Source organism: Panthera leo, chromosome A2, assembly GCF_018350215.1.
Source record: "Panthera leo isolate Ple1 chromosome A2, P.leo_Ple1_pat1.1, whole genome shotgun sequence".
Classification (NCBI taxonomy): Eukaryota; Metazoa; Chordata; class Mammalia; order Carnivora; family Felidae; genus Panthera; species Panthera leo.
In genome coordinates, this window is record NC_056680.1 from 134,396,289 (window position 1) to 134,416,714 (window position 20,426).

The 20,426-nt window shown below is 37.5% G+C and overlaps 1 protein-coding gene across 1 annotated transcript in view; it reads left to right on the forward strand.

Annotated features, from left to right (window-relative positions):
• Nucleotides 1–20,426, forward strand: part of CFTR (CF transmembrane conductance regulator) — a 182,340-nt gene that overhangs the window by 15,388 nt on the left and 146,526 nt on the right. The window contains exons 2-3 of the mRNA XM_042922907.1: nt 12,114–12,224; nt 16,388–16,496. Coding sequence (XP_042778841.1) covers nt 12,114–12,224; nt 16,388–16,496 — 220 coding nt within the window. The remainder of the gene's footprint in view (nt 1–12,113; nt 12,225–16,387; nt 16,497–20,426) is intronic.

Here is a 20,426-nt window from a genome sequence, read left to right on the forward strand (position 1 = left end):
TCTAAATGAACTAATTTTAACATGATCAGCTCTGTAAAGATCCTATCACCAAATAAGATCGTATTCAGAGGTACTGGGAGTTAAGACTCAAACATCTTTTTTTTGGGGGGGGGGGAATACAATTCAATTCCTAATAGTAACAGTGTTCAGAAACAGAATGAACTATAGAAGCAATTTGAAACTGTAAAATATAGTACATATAAGGAGTTATACTAGTTTATGAACCTTTTAAAAAGCTATGTGTATCTCATCTATAGTGTATGTAAAATGACATGGAGACAATGCGGAAGATGTCAAGTGACATGATATGGGAATCGTCAAGGAGGGTGAAATAAAAAGGACCATTTGCTCTTGAGTAGAACAAAGAATGACTTTCCATTTATAAAATTTTGGCACATCTCCAATAAATAGAATGAAGGTCAGACATTTGGAAGAATGTTTTGGTAATGAAGGGTGTTAAATATGAAAATATCTTATTGAGGAGAATTACATAATCTTGGCTAGAAACTTTAGTATTAGTGGCTTTAAGTTATGACTCAGAACTGTTGTTAAAGAATGGTTCTTGAGCAAACCCTAACATGTGAGTTATGTCATATGAGGGCACAGTCACCTTGACATTTGCATTACATTTACCATAGACTTGAAAAACGTTTTGACTCTGTTTTTGGCTTTTAATGCATTTGAACAGGAGTATTGGCCGAGCAACATGTATTTGCAATAGTATCACATGGGCTAAAAATATACAAAGTTTGAGTAGTTAACACATTATTCAGTTTTTTGGGCCAGTCCTAAACATTGGAGAAGGCAATGGAGATACAAAGATTTATATTACACTTACATTGATCAAGAAGTTAATCTTATAAGTAAAACAAACTAGCAAACAAAGCATCATGTGGTAACATTAATTTAACAATTTTGAAAATAATTGAGTGACAGTTATGTGCCATGCTGTACAATAGGAGCAGGAGGAGGGATACCTCAGTAAAATAAAGAATCTATAAAGGTGTTTGCCCTCATGGAGCTTAAGTCAAGTATGTTTGGAGATGTGAGAGATTGGCAGACAAGTAAATAGACAAGTTGTGGCTATGGCTCAGGTGGAAGAAACACAGGCGAGAATGGAGCACACAGGAGGGAAATTAAACCTAGGTTGCAGAGAGGCTCACATATACATAATTTATATGAAACTATTTCAGTGCATTTCAGGTTTCTTGGGAATAGAAGTCAGATTTTATTTCAAGGAATTTATTAATTTTTCTTCAGGGTGACCTGATACTTAGTTGGTATTGGTACAACCCCCCCTCCCCCACAAAAAAGAGCCCTGCTAAGTGATTAGACAGGGAGAATCCTTTTAAAAATTAAGAGCCCCCTAATTACCAATGGTTTCATCCAGTGGGAACTCCTGCTGAGTTCAAAAGGAAGAGAATCTGGCTCAATATTTCCTTTCAAGTTCATTTTCCTAAAGTGTGTATGGAAGCAAGAGAGTGTGACATTTTAAAATCACGGTAATTCGTAAGTGCCTTTATAAAAATGATTTTCACTAAACTACCATGATTTGTGTTTATGATTTCTGTTTTTAATGACCTGATTGTAAAGGTGACCATTTTGAACTCTTAAATTGCTTATTAGGATCAGTTAGTATTTCAGTCCTCTATTATTGTGTGTTTTACTCTTGGGGGGAGAAAAGCTACTTATAATGTTTATGGACCTTTACCCACATGTTGCTTATATGAAAAAAAAAAAGATGTAAATAATAAGTGAAGGGGATTTAAAGTAAGGTTCTTACAGTAGAGTTTAATTTCCTTGGTCAACCTTGAACCACTGGTTATCTCCATGTCCTGCCTCTGTTATGCTCCCTTTTTCTGGGATTCACAGCAGGGAAAGATTCAGCCAGCCACCTTTCCTTCTCCCTTCACCTCTCGGGAGTTTTATTGTCAGAGTCCCTACCAGTAGCATCAAAGCTCCACAAAAATGAAAAATAGCATTAGCATTACTCCACAACCTTCGGAACAGGATCTGAAACTTAAATCTTGGGGCGCCTGGGTGGCTCAGTTGGTTAAGTGACTGACTTTGGCTCAGATCTTGAGATTTGTGGGTTTGAGCCCCGCATCAGGCTCTGTGCTGATAGCTCAGAGCCTGGAGTCTGCTTTGGATTCTGTGTCTCCCTCTCTCTCTGCCCCTCCTCTGCTTGCTCTCTGTCTCTCTCTCTCTCAAAAAAAAAATGTATCTATATATATATATGAAACTTAAATCTTGAGTCATGCAATGTGACACCAAAAGGGAGAAGAAAATATTAAATTTACTCTCAATGCTATAATTTGCAATTTTCTTTCTAAGGATGAAATAATAGCAACAGAAGATTAAAACAGGTTAAAATGCCACCAATAGCCAAATTCCACATACAGTTTGAAGACGGGAAATCATCCAAAGCTGGGAAGTCTGAATCCAATGCCATGCTGCTCTTTGAATCATTCTGAGAAGTAATCATGAGTAACAATAGTATAGCAGTGTAACAGAGCAGACAACATAAGCAAGTTAAAGAGAAGGTTAAGATAAATGAGAAGCATTTTAAGATTTGACTGACCATTTATCTGGTTAATTGGTTTCAAGCAGCACCCTAGAGACCAACTTTATCATGACTGACTTTAAAAAAGCATCAACTTTGTCTTCCTGATGCAGCATGATTCAGTATCGCCCTGGGAGTATTAGTTCTTAATCTTTATCTTCGAACATTTTCAAGGTCACCTCCAACCTCCATTTTACCATTCCATCTATCAAGCAAAATAGATAAATAAACATCTTCAAATAAACCGTGTTGGTTGGAATCACACTGTATTTTTTTTTTTAATTTTGGGAAAAGTTGCTTCAAGGCAGTAAGTAACAAGCATGTGTCAGAGAGGATTTAGTGAGTAGTGATATTTTTTGTACACATCGTGAGAGATCATTAAGTGATTTGGGTGTTGGAGATCATGAGAGTTAGCTTGTGCTTTGCCTATGGCGGCTTGTACCAAACAGATTGCTGACTCCACAGCCCAAAGCTTCTCAGAGGGTTACTGCCCTCAGGAGAGGTGTGTCGTCTCCACGCCTGTGAGAAACACTTTAACAGAGAGAAATCAAATACCTTTGATTCCAGATGTTGAGTTGACTCTAGCGTGAAAACCAGGGCTTGGAAAGGATGTGGATATTTTATGGCTGAAGAATGGAGAAGCTCATTAGAGACTGTTTATTTTGGTTCCTAGTCATGGTGTCCTAACAAACTAGGTGAACAAAGAGCTTCAATGAAAGATTCAGGGTTCTAGAAAAAGGGAGGGAATACCAGATAAATGGGATGATTATAAAACAAATACCAGCAAAGTTAAATCAATATATCATCATGTGGGTGATATCCTTAATATACCATTCATGTGAAGTATGTTTTGTTCGTACCTTAGAAAGAAGAAGAGATAACTTGTTTTCCTTCTTTCCTTCTCAGCTCCCACTGGGCATGGAACCACTTTTCTGCTCTGTTCTCCAGAATGCGATTGTCTAAAATAACAGTAATAGTGGTGAGGTTCTGACAGTCATACAAGTTTCTCTCTGTAAGCTTTTACAAATGCCAGCCAGTGACCCAGTGGCATTTCTACCGTAAAATCTTAAGGCCAATACGTTTCCCTGCTTCCTTATTTTCTTGGTTTCAAATACATTTCTTATTGCCAATGGAAATAAAACCCAGAAATGAGAGAGCATTGGTATGACTTGTCTTTCTCAGTAAAGAGCTCCTAAAAGTGAACTTATACAGGATACAGCAATTTTATAGGGCACTTAATCATCCCATCTTTCTAGCCACTAGTTCCAGGGATGATAAATTTTGTGGCTTTTTTTAGTGGCTTCATGTCCAGATAGAATAAAATTAAATGAAAACCCTAGAATACCACTCTGAGGCTGCTTTTCAAAAGCACATGGGCAGAGGCTATAAATCACAATGCTTTGTTTCTTCTCTGTCTTTCAAGATGGGTAGGAATTTTTGTAGCCTTGCTTGTCTCTCAATTGCTCAAGTCCCTGAAATCCAAGTCATGGGAGTGAATTAGTAGAACTGGTATAAGAGGTTTTTCATCAGTGGTGCCCATTCCTCAGTTTCTTTGCATTGCTATTGCCATGGTAGCTTTCTCACAACTTATTTTTCACAAAGCAATTTGCACAACTTATGATGCATGTGACCAATCCTTATATCCTCTCATGGTCACTTGCGGTAGCCATCCAGGCACACCCTTATTTGAAAGGTCTTAGAGTGTCAAAGTCACCATAATAAGGATTTGCATTTCATGCATTCTAGGGGTAAAAATAAAATGTAGTAAAACTTTTCAAAATCAACACTGACAAATTTCTGTATGCTGTTTTTCTTAATAACCAGCTTTATTGAGATCTAATTCACATACCAGTTTTCCTATTTAAAGTATTCAGTTCAATGATTTTGGAAGAGATGTGGAACTGTCACTATCAACTTTAAAATACTTTCATCATGGAGCACCCAGGTGGCTCAGTCACTTAAGTGTCTGACTCTTGATTTCAGCTCAGGTCATGATCTCACTGTTCATGAGTTCGAGCCCCACATTGGGCTCTGAGCTGACAGGGCAGAGCCTACTTGAGATTCTTTCTCTGCCCCTCCCCCACTCGTGCTGTCTCTTTCTCAAAATAAATAAACAAACAAAAAATAAATACTTGCTTCCCCCTAAAAAGAAAATCCACACCCATAAGCAGTCATTCTCTTCCCCCCACCCCACCCCGCTCCAGGCAGCTGCTAATCCACTTTCAGTGTCTATAGATTTACCTATTTCATACTTTCATATAAATGGAACAGTGTGTGGTGTTATCAAAATTCATCCATATTGTAGTATGTGTCAGTACATCATCCCTTTTTATCTCTGAATTATATTCTAGTTGTAGGAATATACATTTATCCATTCGGCAGATGATATTTGGATTATTTCTACTTTTTTGCCTGTTATAAAAAAGGCTTCTATGAACATTTGTGTACAATTTTTTGCATAGGCACACATTTTCATTTCTCCTGGGCATATACCAGCAAGTGGAATTGCTAGATCATATGGTCACTTTATGTTTCATGGTCTGAGGACCTTTCAGACTGTTTTTTCAAAGTGCCCGCATCATTTACATCTCCACTGCCGGGTATGAAGGCTCTAATTTTTCCAATCCTTTTCAACACTTATTAATACCTGTCTTTTTTATTATTGCCTTCCTAGTGGGTGTGAGGCGGTATCTCATTGTGGTTTTGATTTACGTTTCCCCAATGGCGAATAAGGTTGGGAATTCTTTCATTTGCTTTTGGGTGTTTTTGTATCTTTTTTTGGAGAAATGTCTATTCAGATCCTATGCCTCTGACTAAATTGGGTTATCTTTTTATTATTGAGTTATAATAGTCCCTAACTATTTTGGATAAAACTTTTATCAGATAATATGATTTGCGAATTTTTTCTCCCATTCTTTGGGTTTCCCACTTTCTTGACAGTATCTTTTGAAGCATAAGTTTTTAATTTTAATTGTTTTAAACCTTATTTATTTTGAGAGAGACAGAGACGGCACGAGTGAAGGAGGAGCAGAGAGAGAGGGAAAGAGAGAATCCTAAGCAGGCCCCATTCTGTTACTGCAGAGCCCAGTGTGGGGCTTGAACCCATGAACCATGAGATCATGACCTGAACCAAAACCAAGAGTCAGACACTTAACCAACTGAGCCACCCAGGCACCCCAAGCTCTTTAATTTTTATGATGTCCACTTTGTTGTTTTCTACTGTTGTTTGTGCTTTTGCTGTTATAGCTGAGTGTAAGCTGTTTTTTTTTTTTTTTTCCTTTTTAAATTGGTCCTAATATGGCACATTTGATACAAGTGTAAGCTTTGGTATCAGTCTTATTTTGCAATTCTAACTCTTCTTTAGGCAAATTATTTAAACTCCCTCAGCCTCAGTTACTCATCTATAAGAGGGAGATAATTCTAGGACTTCTCTCTTGCACTTTTGTAAGGATCAGATAAAATAACGTATGTGAAATATCTAGCATTTTGCAGGTCTCTGGTAAAACTCTATTAATGTTAGCTATTACTATGATTATAATCCCAATAATAATAACCTCTAGTGCTCTGAAATTTAAACTGAAGCCAAGTAATTTACATCAAGAAGCATATAATAAGGTGCATTTGTAATGTTTTATAGACAACAATGAATTTGGCCCCCATGAAAACCAGGTAAAGTAGTTGTTATTTCTAGCAGCAGCTGCAGCTGAGAGATCTAGAACATTTTCCAAGGTCATGTGACTGGGAAATGTTACAGACAGGGTTAGAGCCTACAGTTGTTTTTTCTTCTTGAAATCACTAATTCAGTTTTTTTTTTCCAGTAATAGATTTGTAGTAGGAGTCAGGTGGCTGGAGCTTTGCAGTCTCCATGAAGAAGTAGTACCTCAGACAACCATATCAGGAGGAAAAAAGTAATTTTATGGAAAATTAATACTGATAGTGAGCATTGTGTGAGAATCATGGAGTTAGAACACATTTGACTAGAAAGTGAATGTTAGACAGCCGTAACAAGTAATGAATTGCAACTGTGTGTACCTTCTTAATTAAAAACAACTTCCTCCTTATTTCCAAAGTTATACATGCTCATAGTTAAACATTGGATAATACAGAAAAGCAAAAAAAAAATTTTTTTTTCCACACATTTCCTTAATATGCATATATTCCTAATATTTAGAAGTGTTTATTAAATGGGAAGATTTTCTATTTAATGTTTGGATTCATTAGGCATGAAGTTAAATTAATTTACATTAGGATGCTTTTATGGCTATAAATTATGGACTTCAAGAAGATTTTTTGGAATTGGCTCATGGTCTTTTGTTAAGCAGCAATTAATTATCTTTCCAGATTGTCTGAAATTCATGGACTACATTTACTTTGCTGTTCACTCATCTAGAGAAAGTAAAAGAACTACAGTTTTCCTGGTAAAATTAGACCCTTATGAGTAATTAACTCTCAAACACAAGAATGGCTATCTTTAGCAAAGCCATTTGTTCTTCCTAAACGTGTTCAAGCTGACTCAAGTGGCTATTGCTTATAAATTTATCACTTTATGGATAAGCAGCAAAAACTGTTTACATGCTTATGGAATCAGAGGATGAGGACTCACTGACCTGACCCTCACCCCAATGCTACAAATTTGGGGTACATTCTTGAAGACTGCAAGTTTTACATAGGACTTTTGAGAACCAGATACCATTACTTTCTCAAATGTTATTTTCACTAAAATTCACTGAGAAAAATACACCTATGAGATAACATGAAATCTAAGTTGATAAAACAACTGGACATTTGAAGTATTATTTGTATGACTTTTTTTTCCCCTTTAAATCCTTATAAAGGTGAGGATGACTTCAGGTCTCAAATCAATCCATCCAATCATAGCCATTTATCAAAAAACAAAAACAACAAATAAACATAATAAGAAAAAACTACAAAGCAAAATGGTAGAGCTATGCTGCAGAAATTTGAGATTTATTATCACAATGTGTTCTTATGATTCCCCTTCTTTCCTTTGCCTGAACTTCAACATTTTCTTCAATTAGGACTATCCAAATTATTTGGGTGAGTTCCAACTCAATGTAAATAAGTTGAATGATGAAAAAGCCTCTGGTGTATTTAAATTCGTCTGCACAAAATAGTTTAGAGTCGTTTCTACTTAGTTCCTCAAGTATTATTTCATGCAAAAAGGAAAAACGCTATTAGTCCATGCAACCAGTGCTTGTTGAATTTTCTGTTGTATTTCACTTGGCCAGTTAAAGAAAATGTAAAGCTAAATACTGTGGAAGCATGATTGTTTTATAAAAACAAAATTATTTTGAACTGAAAAGGTTTGACACTTGACCTTCATCTTAAATTCTAGCACATGAAAATGTTAGATGTCTCTGTTGGATTAATAAAAGCCAAATGTCAAATGCAAAAATGATTATAAGCTTTAATTATGTGGTTTTCAGGGGGATAGGTTTTGTGAAAATCAAGGCTTTAATAATGACTATGATTGAAAAATTATTTTTGTTATAAAGAATTACAAGTCACTCTATACAAAACTTGGAAGTATTATCTTAATAAATGAAACTAAACACAATTTCTTCTGTGTATGTCTGTCTGTGTGTGTATATTTTTAAAAAATGAACTGCTAGCATCTTTCCTAATAAAATCTGAAGCATCTTATAGTTAAGTGACTAGAACAGTGTATCTGGGTACTAGACACTCCCCCCCCCCCAAAATCCCTTAAAAACTTTTAAGTTATAAAGAACTACTTACTTTAGGGATCTCTGTTACCCACTAAGTAATGATTAGCTAGTTTCTGTTAGAAATAGCCAGAACTCTGGAAACTGTCACACTTTCTAAGTAGATCATTTTTTAAAGTCCATTGTCACTATATAGTGACTGGTTATGGATGAAGGAGGATAAGATTAATTAGAGATGAAAGGAAGAGATGGTGGGAACAAGTTCGAAGAGAAGAAGGAATAGGATTTATTGCTGTTGGTTATTCTAGGCGCACTTGCTTTGCTTCCAGAACCACTTGGAGACTCATTGATTTCTAATGAAAGAAATATGGAAGTAGAAATCCTGACTGGGCATTCCTAGATTCCATCTAAGTATGTTTAACCTACTTAAGATTATTCAAAAGGAGTGGTGGCTGGAGTTTGCCATAGCTAATATATCATAGACTGTCTATGTGTAGATATCTGGGGGAATTTTTTGTTTTGTTTTGCCTTTGATTTTATATTTCTAAAATACAAAATAAGAGAACTTGTTGGGGCAGAAATTTCTTTCAATGTTATAGGTTTAAACTCACAGAATAAATTTTTTCTCTAGAGTAACTCTCATGATTGCTAGGTAGCCTAAGGTCATTGAGTTTAGTTCTTATACTTCACTTTAAGCCAAGTTTCTATTTCAGGATACAAATATGGGTTTACTGTGGTAAGTTTATCAGGAAACACTAAATTTTATTAATAATTATGAATGGCTAACTTGAGTTTAAATACTACTGAATATATGTGGTTTGATGATGCTGGGCTATGGAACCCTGGATAATCAAACCTAGATATCAAGGTGTAATATCATATTAAAATGGGGACAGACTACACAGGAAGCTTTTTTTCTTTTCTTTTTTTTTTTATTAATTTTATTTTTTTTAATTTACATCCAAATTAGCATATAGTTCAACAATGATTTCAGGAGTATATTCCTTAATGCCCCTTACCCATGTAGCACATTCCGCCCCCCACAACCCCTCCGGTAATCCTCTGTTTGTTCTCCATATTTAAGAGTCTCTTATGTTTTGTCCCCCTCCTTGTTTTTATATAATTTTTGCTTCCCTTACCTTATGTTCATCTGTTCTGTGTCTTAAAGTCCTCATATGAATGAAGTCATATGATATTTGTCTTTCTCTGACTAATTGCGCTTAGCATAATACCCTCCAGTTCCATTCACATAGTTGCAAATGGCAAGATTTCATTCTTTTTGATTGCTGAGTAATACTCCATTGTGTATATATATATGTATATATACACATACCACTTCTTCTTTATCCATTCAGCCATTGATAGACATTTGGGCTCTTTCCATACTTTGGCTATAGTTGATAGTGCTGCAATAACAATTGGGATGCATATGTTCCTTTGAAACAGCACACCTGTATCCCTTGGATAAATACCTAGTAGTGCAATTGCTGGGTCATAGGGTAGTTCTATTTTTAATTTTTTGAGGAGCCTCCAGACTGTTTTCCAGAATGGCTACACCAGCTTGCATTCCCACCAACAATGCAATAGAGATCCTCTTTCTCCGCATCCTCGCCAACATCTGTTGTTGCCTGAATTGTTAATTTTAGCCACTCTGACAGGTGTAAGATATCTCATTGTGGTTTTGATTTGTATTTCCCTGATGAGTGATGTTGAGCATTTTTTCATGTGTCGGTTGGCCATCTGGATGTCTTCTTTGGAGAAGTGTCTATTCATGTCTTTTGCCCATTTCTTCACTGGATTATTGGCTTTTTGGATGTTGAGTCTGATAAGTTCTTTATAGATTTTGGATACTAACCCTTTATCTGATACGTCGTTTGCAAATATCTTCTCCCATTCCAGTGGTTGCCTTTTAGTTTTGCTGATTGTTTGCTTCACTGTGCAGAAGCTTTTTATTTTGATGAGGTCCCAGTAGTTCGTTTTTGCTTTTGCTTCCCTTGTCTTCAGAGACATGTTGAGTAAGAAGGTGCCACGGCCAAGATCAAAGAGGTTTTTGCCTGCTTTCTCCTTGAGGATTTTGATGGCTTCCTGTCTTACATTTACGTCTTTCATCCATTTTTAGTTTATTTTTGTGTACGGTGTAAGAAAGTGGTCCAGGTTCATTCTTCTGCATGTCGCTGTCCAGTTTTCCCAGCACCACTTGCTGAAGAGACTGTCTTTATTCCGTTGGACATTATTTCCTGCTTTGTCAAAGATTAGTTGGCCATACGTTTGTGGGTCCATTTCTGGGTTCTCTATTCTGTTCCATTGATCTGAGTGTCTGTTCTTGTGCCAGTACCATACTGTTTTGATGATTACAGCTTTGTAGTATAGCTTGAAGTCTGGGATTGTGATGCCTCCTGCTTTGGTTTTCTTTTTCAAGATTGCTTTGGCTATTCAGGGTCTTTTCTGGTTCCATGCAAATTTTAGCATTATTTGTTGTAGCTCTGTGAAGAATGCTGGTGTTATTTTGATAGGGATTGCATTGAATATGTAGATTGGTTTGGGTAGTATTGATGTTTTAACAATATTTGTTCTTCCTATCCAGGAGCAAGGAATCTTTTTCTATTTTTTTGTGTCTTCTTCAATTTCTTTCATAAGCTTTATTTAGTTTTCAGTGTGTAGATTTTTCATCTCTTTGGTGAAATTTATTTGGTGAGATTTATTACTAGGTATTTTATGCCTTTTGGTGCAATTGTAAGGAAGCTTTTTATAGAGGCAGCCCACAAAAGGTTACTTTAAAGTAAGCTGGACACTCATTTATTAAAATAGACATCAGGTCTTTGATATAGAGGCAGCTCACAAAAGGTTGCTGAATAAAAATTTTTTTTAATGTTCATTTGTTTTTGAGAGAGACAGAGATAGAATGCGAGTGGGTTAGGGGCAGAGAGGGAGGGAGACACAGAATCTGAAGCAGGCTCCAGGCTCCGAGCTGTCAGCACAGAAGCTGATGCAGGGCTTGGACTCACAAGCTGTTAGATCATGACCTGAGCTGAAGTTGGACGCTCAACTGACTGAGCCACCCAGGCACCCCACAAAAGGTTACTTTAAAGTAAGATGGAAACTCATTTATTAAAATAGTCATCAGGTCTTTGATATGGACCAAAAGATGTATGTTTTAAGTTTTTTTAAAGAGAGATGAAAAGGTTTATTTTTAAAATTTCCTACAAATTCCTTATAATATTTGAAATTTACAGATAGTAAAATTCTGTTTATTTGTAAATTTAGTGTCATAATTTAATAATTTCAAACATATTGAACATGTAATTTTTATTGATAGATGGAGTATATTTTCCTTTTTACTAAACTTTCTGTAGGCTCCTTCCTTTCTGTCCTCAATGCCATTTCCCTTGTACCAAGTCTTTCCACCATCTGGCAGTGATCTTCTGCCACTGGCCCTGCCTAGCTGTATGGGTTGTTAACTTTTTTAGGAAAGTTTTGAGCGGGTTGTTAAGTACAACTAGTATTAAAAATTAAATGATATAAACTTATAATTAAATTACAATAAAACAAAGGGAATAAAAACTCAAAAGTTGGGGCGTCTGGGTGGCTCAGTCGGTTAAGTGTTTGACTTCCGCTCAAGTCATGATCTCATGGTTTGTGGGTTTGAGTCTCGCATTGGGCTCTGTGCTGTCAGCTCAGAGCCTGGAGCTTGCTTTGGATTCTGTGTCTCCCTCTCTCTGCCTCTCTCCCATTCATGCTCTGTCTCTCTCTGTCTCTCAAAAATAAATAAACGTTGAAAAAAAACTAAAACAATATCAGATTCCAAGTCTATATTGGAGGCCAGATCACATGGATATTTACATGTGTCCCTTTTCTCTTTGTTTTAGTTGGACCAGACCAATTTTGAAGAAAGGGTACAGACAGCGCCTGGAATTGTCAGACATATATCAGATCCCTTCGGCTGATTCTGCTGACAATCTATCTGAAAAATTGGAAAGGTATGTTCATACACATTGACCACTAGTTGAAAAGAGAAATTAATACTATTAATTATTATTAATTATTAATATTAATACTCTAGAGAATAGAGAACCAATCTTTTAGATGTCTTATTCTCAAAATGGCATATTTACAATAGGAGCATCTTATTTTCTTGCTGAAGTCTTCACCAATCAAAAATTAAACAATGAAGGGTTTCAAAACTAACCATATTCCTGATAAATGACTTTTTCTGAGAAATAATTGAGACATTATCTGTCTTTAAAGAACATTAAGTAGATTTTGTGAAGACTGAAGTAATATCTATGAAGCAAATTGTGTCTATTTGCCTCCCAAATATTAATATGTGAATAAAAGTGTACACACTTGGAAATCTTAAGGTTATGGCTATTGGATATCAAAGAAATGTAAAAATTTCATATTAAATTTTTTTTAATGTTTATTTATTTTTGAGAGAGACAGAGATAGAATATGAGTGGGTTAGGGGCAGAGAGAGAGGGAGACACAGAATCTGAAGCAGGTTCCAGGCTCTGAGCTGGCAGCATAGAGCCCAATGTGGGGCTCGAACTCACGAGCTGTGAGATCATGACCTGAGCCAACGTCAGACGCTTAACTGGCTGAGCCACCCAGGAGCCCCCCAAATTTCATAGTTTTGAGTACATATTGAATGCTAGGTATAGTATCTCCTCTCAGCTCTTGGAGGAAAATGTCACTATCTCTATCTTGCAGGGAGCAAATTGAGGCTCAGAGAGATGCTGGAATTTTCCAGCTAATGAGTTGACAGAGCCAAGATTCTAATGCAGGTCTGTACTTATAGCCTCCCCAGGATCAGTGCTTCCCATAGAAAAGTTCTCAGAGTTCCCTGTTCTAAGAGTATTAGAATCCTTTCCATTACCAGCAACAGAAACCCAATTAACTAACTTAAGTAAATATAGAGAAATTGTTGGCTTGTGTATCCTACCTGTGTGAAGGGACCTAGGTAGAGAACTTGCATTAGAGACTCAGTGGAACCAGAGACTCAAGGGCCACTTGGTGGCATTTACTTGTGCTGGTTTTATTCTCTCAGACCAGATTCCTCCATGCAGTGGGTCCTTAGAACTCTTTGCTCATGTCTTTACAAACCAGGGAGAAAAGAGTCCTTTCTCCTTGGCCAAATGTGAAAAATCCTAGAGACCTTAGACCTTAGACCAAAGGAAAAAAAGAAAGAAAAGAAAAAGAAAAAAGAAAAAGTAGCTAGTAAATTATTGCCTCAAAAAAGTTGAGACTCATAATTTGTTTACCTTACTTTCACTAAACTCATTTCCCTATAAAAAATATTTTCAAAGCAAAGTAAGATATTCAGCCTTATTTTTTCTTGATTTTATTCAAAGAATTAGGTTAGTGAGAATAATAGATTCATATTTCCAAGATCAAGGACCAATTCCTGTTATTGAGCACTTAGTGTGTATAAGTGCCATGAAAGCAAGGATATTTTTGTTGGCTGGTTGGTTTGGTTTATTTATGATGTATCCCCAAGTGCCTAGACTAGGGCTTGGCATATAGCACATGCTCAATAAACAATTGCTGAATGAATGGTAATTGAATGTGCAATGACCAACATTATATGAAAACCTGTAACACTGTTGCAGAGATAAAATGTGTAAACACAATACAGTGTAGATGTACCAGCAAGTTCACAATAAAGCAGTAGATATTGAATATCTTAGTTCTGAATAGATGCTAAGGGAAAGATGAATCAAGGAAGGGCTAGGTTAACAAAAATCTGTGTACTCCAGTTCTATTTTCATTTATGGCCAAATGGAGGACACCTGAATTTGTAGGATTATCTGACCTAAGATTGTTTTTCCTGTTTTGATTGTATCCCCCATATCAATTCAATTAAAAATATAACTATTTTTTTTAATTCAATAACTCTGTGCCAGCATAAGTCCATAAATTCTTTCTTTTATCTTTATTTTGTATCTCTTTTCACCATATTTATTTCTTTTTTTGAAAAATAAAATTGTTATTTAGAATTTATTGAAACATTTTGGAAGAGTGATATATCATTTATATATAGTACTTTGTACCTCTGCACCCTTGGAAAGTGACCTGGACTCACATTTCATAACTTCCTGGTGACAAAGGTCCTTAGGTGGTTACCACATAGTTGAGGCACACTGGCCCATCTGACTCAGTTTGTGGCTGTGGCACTGAACCCTCTATATCACTCCTATGTGCAAACTGCACACCCATTCCATGAGAAGCTACAAACATGATAAGCATAGAGCTTCTTCCTTCATGATTTAACTCTCAGTGTTTGAAATTCTTACTGGGTCTGTTGTGGTGCTACTGAAACCACACTACCTCCTCTCCCTGCTAACTCCTCTCGAGCTATAAAATGTTCAAATCCCAGCCATTAAAATAAATTATCCCACCTTGCCTTTCCTTCAGGTTGCTACTCCATTCTTTTTTCCTTCTCCTCCTCCTCCTCCTCCTCCTCCTCCTCCTCCTCCTCCTCCTTCTTCTTCTTTTTCCACAGCTAACATTTCTCTGCTCTCCTGGTCTCTCCACTTCTTCACCTTTCCTTTTCATCTCATCTTTCTGAAATATGGTTTCCACATCTACCATGGTGCCAAAATGACATCAATCAGGGTCACCAGAGGTCTCTTAATGTCAAATAAAATGGCATCTTCCTACATGACTTCATGCTGACCTCTTCTTCCCACCTTGAAACCATTTCTCTGGTCTGTGTACCACCTTTCTTTCCTGACTTTCTCATCTGACCCATTCTTCCTTTGGAAGAGAGGCTGGGGGCACCTGGGTGAATTGGTTAAGTGTCCAACTTTGACTCAGGCCATGATCTCACGATTCGTGAGTTCCAGCCCCATGTCAGGCTCTGTGGTGACACTTGGAGCCTGGAGCCCGCTTTGGATTCTGTGTCTCCCTCACTACCCTCCCCCCCACCCCCGCCGCTTTCGTTCTGTCTGTCTCTCTCTCAAAAATAAATAAAAATTAAAAATACAAAATAAAATTTAAAAATTTAGCTTCTTACCCTGTTGTGAGTCACTGAATGATATGGACAAGAGGCAGACCCTGAATGTGAGTGAAAGAGTAGATAGATGGGATAGGGCGATTAGGCCTTGTTGGTAGTAAGCTTCTTGGGGGAGCCAGTGTCCATGCACAGACTGCCAGGTTTGCCCTCAAATTTCAGTTGTGTGGTCTTCCTTTGGAGTAACTTAAAACCAGCTCTGGTAATGGTAGAAGAATAGTAATGGAAAGAGCTCTTAATGAAATGCAAACCCTTTGTCTGGTTCTTGCCTGTGAAACTTTTCATCTCTGTACAGTTTAATAATGAATATCAGGGTAACATTCAGAGATATATTTTAACAACTTGGGAAGAGAAAGAGGGCCTTCATTAACAGAAGTGGCAATAATGTAAATATAATCCACAGATGAACTTACAGTTTTTAAAAGAAAACATTTCTTTGATACCACCTTCTTTCAGACTATGTGGTTTCTATTCCTACCAGAAAATAGAGAATTTGATTCTGTTCTAATTTTCTAAAGACTTTTACTCTAATAAATGACTTTAGTAGTTGAAAACGAAGTTTGACAAGATTTGTTTCATACCCCTATACTTAAAAACAGAGTCATTCAGACAGGCTTTTCTAATGTTAAATAACAGAAAAATTCACCTGACTTTTTATATTGTTGTTTTTTTTGACAGTTAAATTTTGTAAAATCTACTACAGTTCCTAAACAAGTAAAGATCAAAAGGCGAAGAGGAAAAAAAGTTACATTTTTGTTTATTTTTCACTCTGTCCCAAGCATAGTAATGTATATTCCTAAGAGTCATACTTTACTAATCCATTTCTTGGCACTGCTTTAAGAAGCCCACAACTTTCTGGGCTTGCCTCTTGTCCATCACATCTGGCCTTGTCATGAAGTCAACTCTTTGAAAATTGATACATAGTGAAGCATCAAATTCTGCCAAACATCTGATGAGTGTTGGTGTTGGATGGTCTCCACAAGGTTGTTTTTTTTTTTTTTTTTGTCTCTTTAGTCACTTGTGTTAATCTCCTTGGATGTCTTTGTGAGAATACAACTATGTTAAGGGAAATAAAACAACTCAAATATTTGCACATGCAACTTATTGGTCCCACTTTTTATTCTTTTGCAGAGAATGGGACAGAGAACTGGCATCAAAGAAAAACCCCAAACTCATTAATGCCCTTCGGAGATGCTTTTTCTGGAGATTTATGTTCTATGGACTCTTATTATATTTAGGGGTAAGGATCTCATTTGTAAATTCATTATAGATAATAAGTATATTCATTTTTATGATTTTATTAATCTAAAGTAATTATATTCATTTTATGACTAGGGTAATCTGGTGCTCAGATAAGAGGACTAATTCAACTCTAAATACAAAGAAACCACTAAAACTCTAGTAGAGACAAGTAAAAATGCATTAAGATGTCCTGAAACACAGGTGGCAACCTATAATTTAAAATAGGTTCAGCATTAAAAAAATTTAAAAAAAAAGGGGGGGGGGCGCCTGGGTGGCTCAGTCAGTTAAGTGTCTGACGACGTCTGAAATCATGATCTCGCTGTTTGTGAGTTTGAGCCCCGCATCGGGCTCTGTGCTGACAGCTCAGAGCCTGGAGCCTGCTTTGGATTCTGTGTCTCCCTCTTTTTCTGCCCCTCTCCCACTCTCTCTCTCTCTCAAAAATAAATAAACATTAAAAAAAGAAAAAAATAAAAAACTGGGGATTGAAGATGGCGGCGTAGGAAGACGCTGGGCCCACCTCATCCTGCTCATGGCTTAGATTCCACCCACATCTGCCTAAATAATCCAGAAAACCACCAGAAGACTAGCAGAATGGACTCTCTGGAGCCAAGCATAGACAAGAGGCCCACGAAAGAGGGTAGGAAGGGTGGAGAGGCAGTGTGTGCTACACAGACTGGCAGGAGGGAGCTGGGGCAGTGGAGGGGTAGCCCGCCTGGCAAGACAGAGCCCCCAAGTCTGGCTTGCAAAAGCGGAGGGACTGGACTCCATGAGTTCTGACAGCCAGTGGGACTTAACATCTGGGATGTTAAAAGTCAACAGCTCTGCTCTTGGAGAGTGGGGAGGGTGAGAGAACACCGGGAGGGAGAGTTGCTGAGCCCCGGAAGACAGAGCTCAACTTGGTGGGGAACAAAGGTGCTGGCAAGCACCATATCCCTCTCCCATCTCCCAGTGGAAATCCCAAAGGGAACCAGTTCCCTGTCACTGAACTTGCTTGCACTGCACAAACACTCAACCCTTCTGTGGATCCATCGCTCCAGGTGCTGCAGGGCCCCTCCTGCAGGAGACCACCAACAGCAAAGGGAGCTAAGCCTGCCCCTCCTACTCCTGTGCACCTTGCAGATCCACCCTGGCTAATATACCAGATCCCATCGAAGCAGCATCACAAGCCAGGCAGTGTGCAAGTAGCCCAGACAGGGGCCACACCACTCCACAGTGAGTCCTGCCTCTGGGAGAGGGGAAGATAAGTTACACACCAGTCTGACTATGGCCCAGCGGTGGGCTGGGGGCAGACATCAGGTCTGACTTCAGCCCCGCCCACCAACACAAGTTACTCTGGAAAGCACAGGGGAAGTGCCCTGTAGTTTGGAGCCACCGCAGGGACTACCCAAAATGACGAAACGGAAGAATTCTCTTCAAAAGAAACTCCAGTAAGTAGCGATAGCTACTTAAATCAAAAACGATTTAAGCAATATAACAAAACAAGAATTTAGAATAATAGTCATAAACTTAATCACTGGGCTTGAAAAAAATATAGTGGACAGCAGAGAATCTATTGCTACAGAGATCAAGGGACTAAGAATAGTCATGAGGAGCTAAAAAATGCTATAAATGAGGTGCAAAATAAAATGGAGGCGACCACAGCTTGGATTGAAGAGGCAGAGGAGAGTATAGGTGAATTAGAAGATAAAATGATGGAAAAAGAGGAAGCCGAGAAAAAGATTAAAAAAAATTCAGGAGTATGAGGGGAGAATTAGAGAACTAAGTGATGCAATCAAACGGAACAATATTTGTATCAGGAATTCCAGAAGAGGAAGAGAGAGAGAAAGGGGCTAAAGGTGTATTTGAACAAATCATACTTGAGAACTTCCCTGATCTGGGGAAAGAAAAGGCATTGAAATCCAAGAGGCACAGAGAACTCCCTTCAGATGTAACTTGAATGGATCTTCTGTATGACATATCATAGTGAAACTGACAAAATACAAGGATAAAGAGAAAATTCTTAAAGCAGCTAGGGGTAAACATGTTCTAACTTACAAAGGGAGACCAGTAAGAGTAGTGGCAGACTTATCTACTGAAACTTGGCAGGCCAGAAAGGAATGGCAGGAGATCTTCAATGTGATGAACAGAAAAAAAAATATGCAGCCAACATTCCTTTATCCAGCAAGTGTCTCATTCAGAATAGAAGGAGAGATAAAGGTCTTCCCAAACAAACAAAAATTGAAGGAGTTCATCACCACTAAACCAGCCCTACAAGAGATCCTAAGGGGGATTCTGAGAGTGAAATGTTGCAAAGACCACAAAGTACCAGAGACATCATACAGGCATGAAACCTACAGACATCACAGTGACTCTAAACCCATATCTTTCAATAATAACACTGAATGTAAATGGACGAAATGCTCCAACCAAAAGACATAGGGTATCAGAATGGACTAAAAAAAAAACAAGACCCATCTATTTGCTGACTACCAGAGACTCATTTTAGGCTTGAGGACACCTTCAGATTGAAAGTGAGGGGATGGAGAACTATCTATCATGCTACTGGAAGTCAAAAGAAAGCTGGAGTAGCCATACTTAGATCAGACAAACTAGACTTTAAATTAAAGGCTGTAACAAGAGATGAAGAAGGGCATTATATAACAATTACAGGGTCTATCCATCAGGAAGAGCTAATAATTATAAATGTCTATGCACCAAATACGGGAGCCCCCAAATACATAAAACTGTTAATCACAAACATAAGCAACCTTATTGATAAGAATGTGGTAATTGCAGGGGACTTTAATACTCCACCTACAACAATGGATAGATCATCTAGACACACGGTCAATAAAGAAACAAGGGCCCTGAATGATACATTGAATCAAATGGACTTGACAGATATATTTAGAACTCTGCATCCCATAGCAACAGAATATACTTTCTTCTCGAGTGCACATGGAACATTCTCCAAGATAGATCACATACTGGGTCACAAAACAGCCCTTCATAAGTATAAAAGAATAGAGATCATACCATGCGCACTTTCAGACCATAATGCTATGAGGCTTGAAATCAACCACAGGAAAAGTCTGGAAAACCTCCGAAAGCATGGAGGTTAAAGAACACCCTACTAAATAATGAATGGGTCAACCAGGCAATTAGAGAAGAACTTAAAAAATATATGGAAACAAACAAAAATGAAAGTACAACAATCCAAATGCTTTGGGAAGCAGCAAAGGCAGTCCTGAGAGGAAAATACATTGCAATCCAGGCCTATCTCAAGAAACAAGAAAAATCCCAAATACAAAATCTAACAGCACACCTAAAGGAAATAGAAGCAGAACAGCAAAGACAGCCTATATCCAGCAGAAGAAGACAAATAATAAAGATCAGGGCAGAAATAAACGATATAGAATCTAAAAAAACTGTAGAGCAGATCAATGAAACCAAGAGTTGGTTTTTTGAAAAAAATAAAGAAAATTGATAAACCTCTAGCCAGGCTTCTCAGAAAGAAAAGGGAGATGACCCAAATAGATAAAATCATGAACGAAAATGGAATTATTAAAATCAATCCCTCTGAAATATAAGCAATTAGCAGGGAATACTACAAAAAATTATATGCCAACAAACTGGACAACCTGGAAGAAATGGACAAATTCCTAAGCACCCACGCACTTCTAAACTCAAACAGGAAGAAATAGAAAACTTCAACAGACCCATAACTAGTGAAGACATTGAGTCAGTTATCAAAAATCTCCCAACAAATGAGTCCAGGACCAGATGGCTTCCCAGGGGAATTCTACCAGCTATTTAAAGCAGAGATACCTATGCTTCTCAAGCTGTTCCAAAAAATAGGGAGGGAAGGAAAACTTCCAGACTCATTCTATGAAGCCAGCATTACTTTGATTCCTAAACCAGTCAGAGACCCAGCAAAAAAAGAGAACTA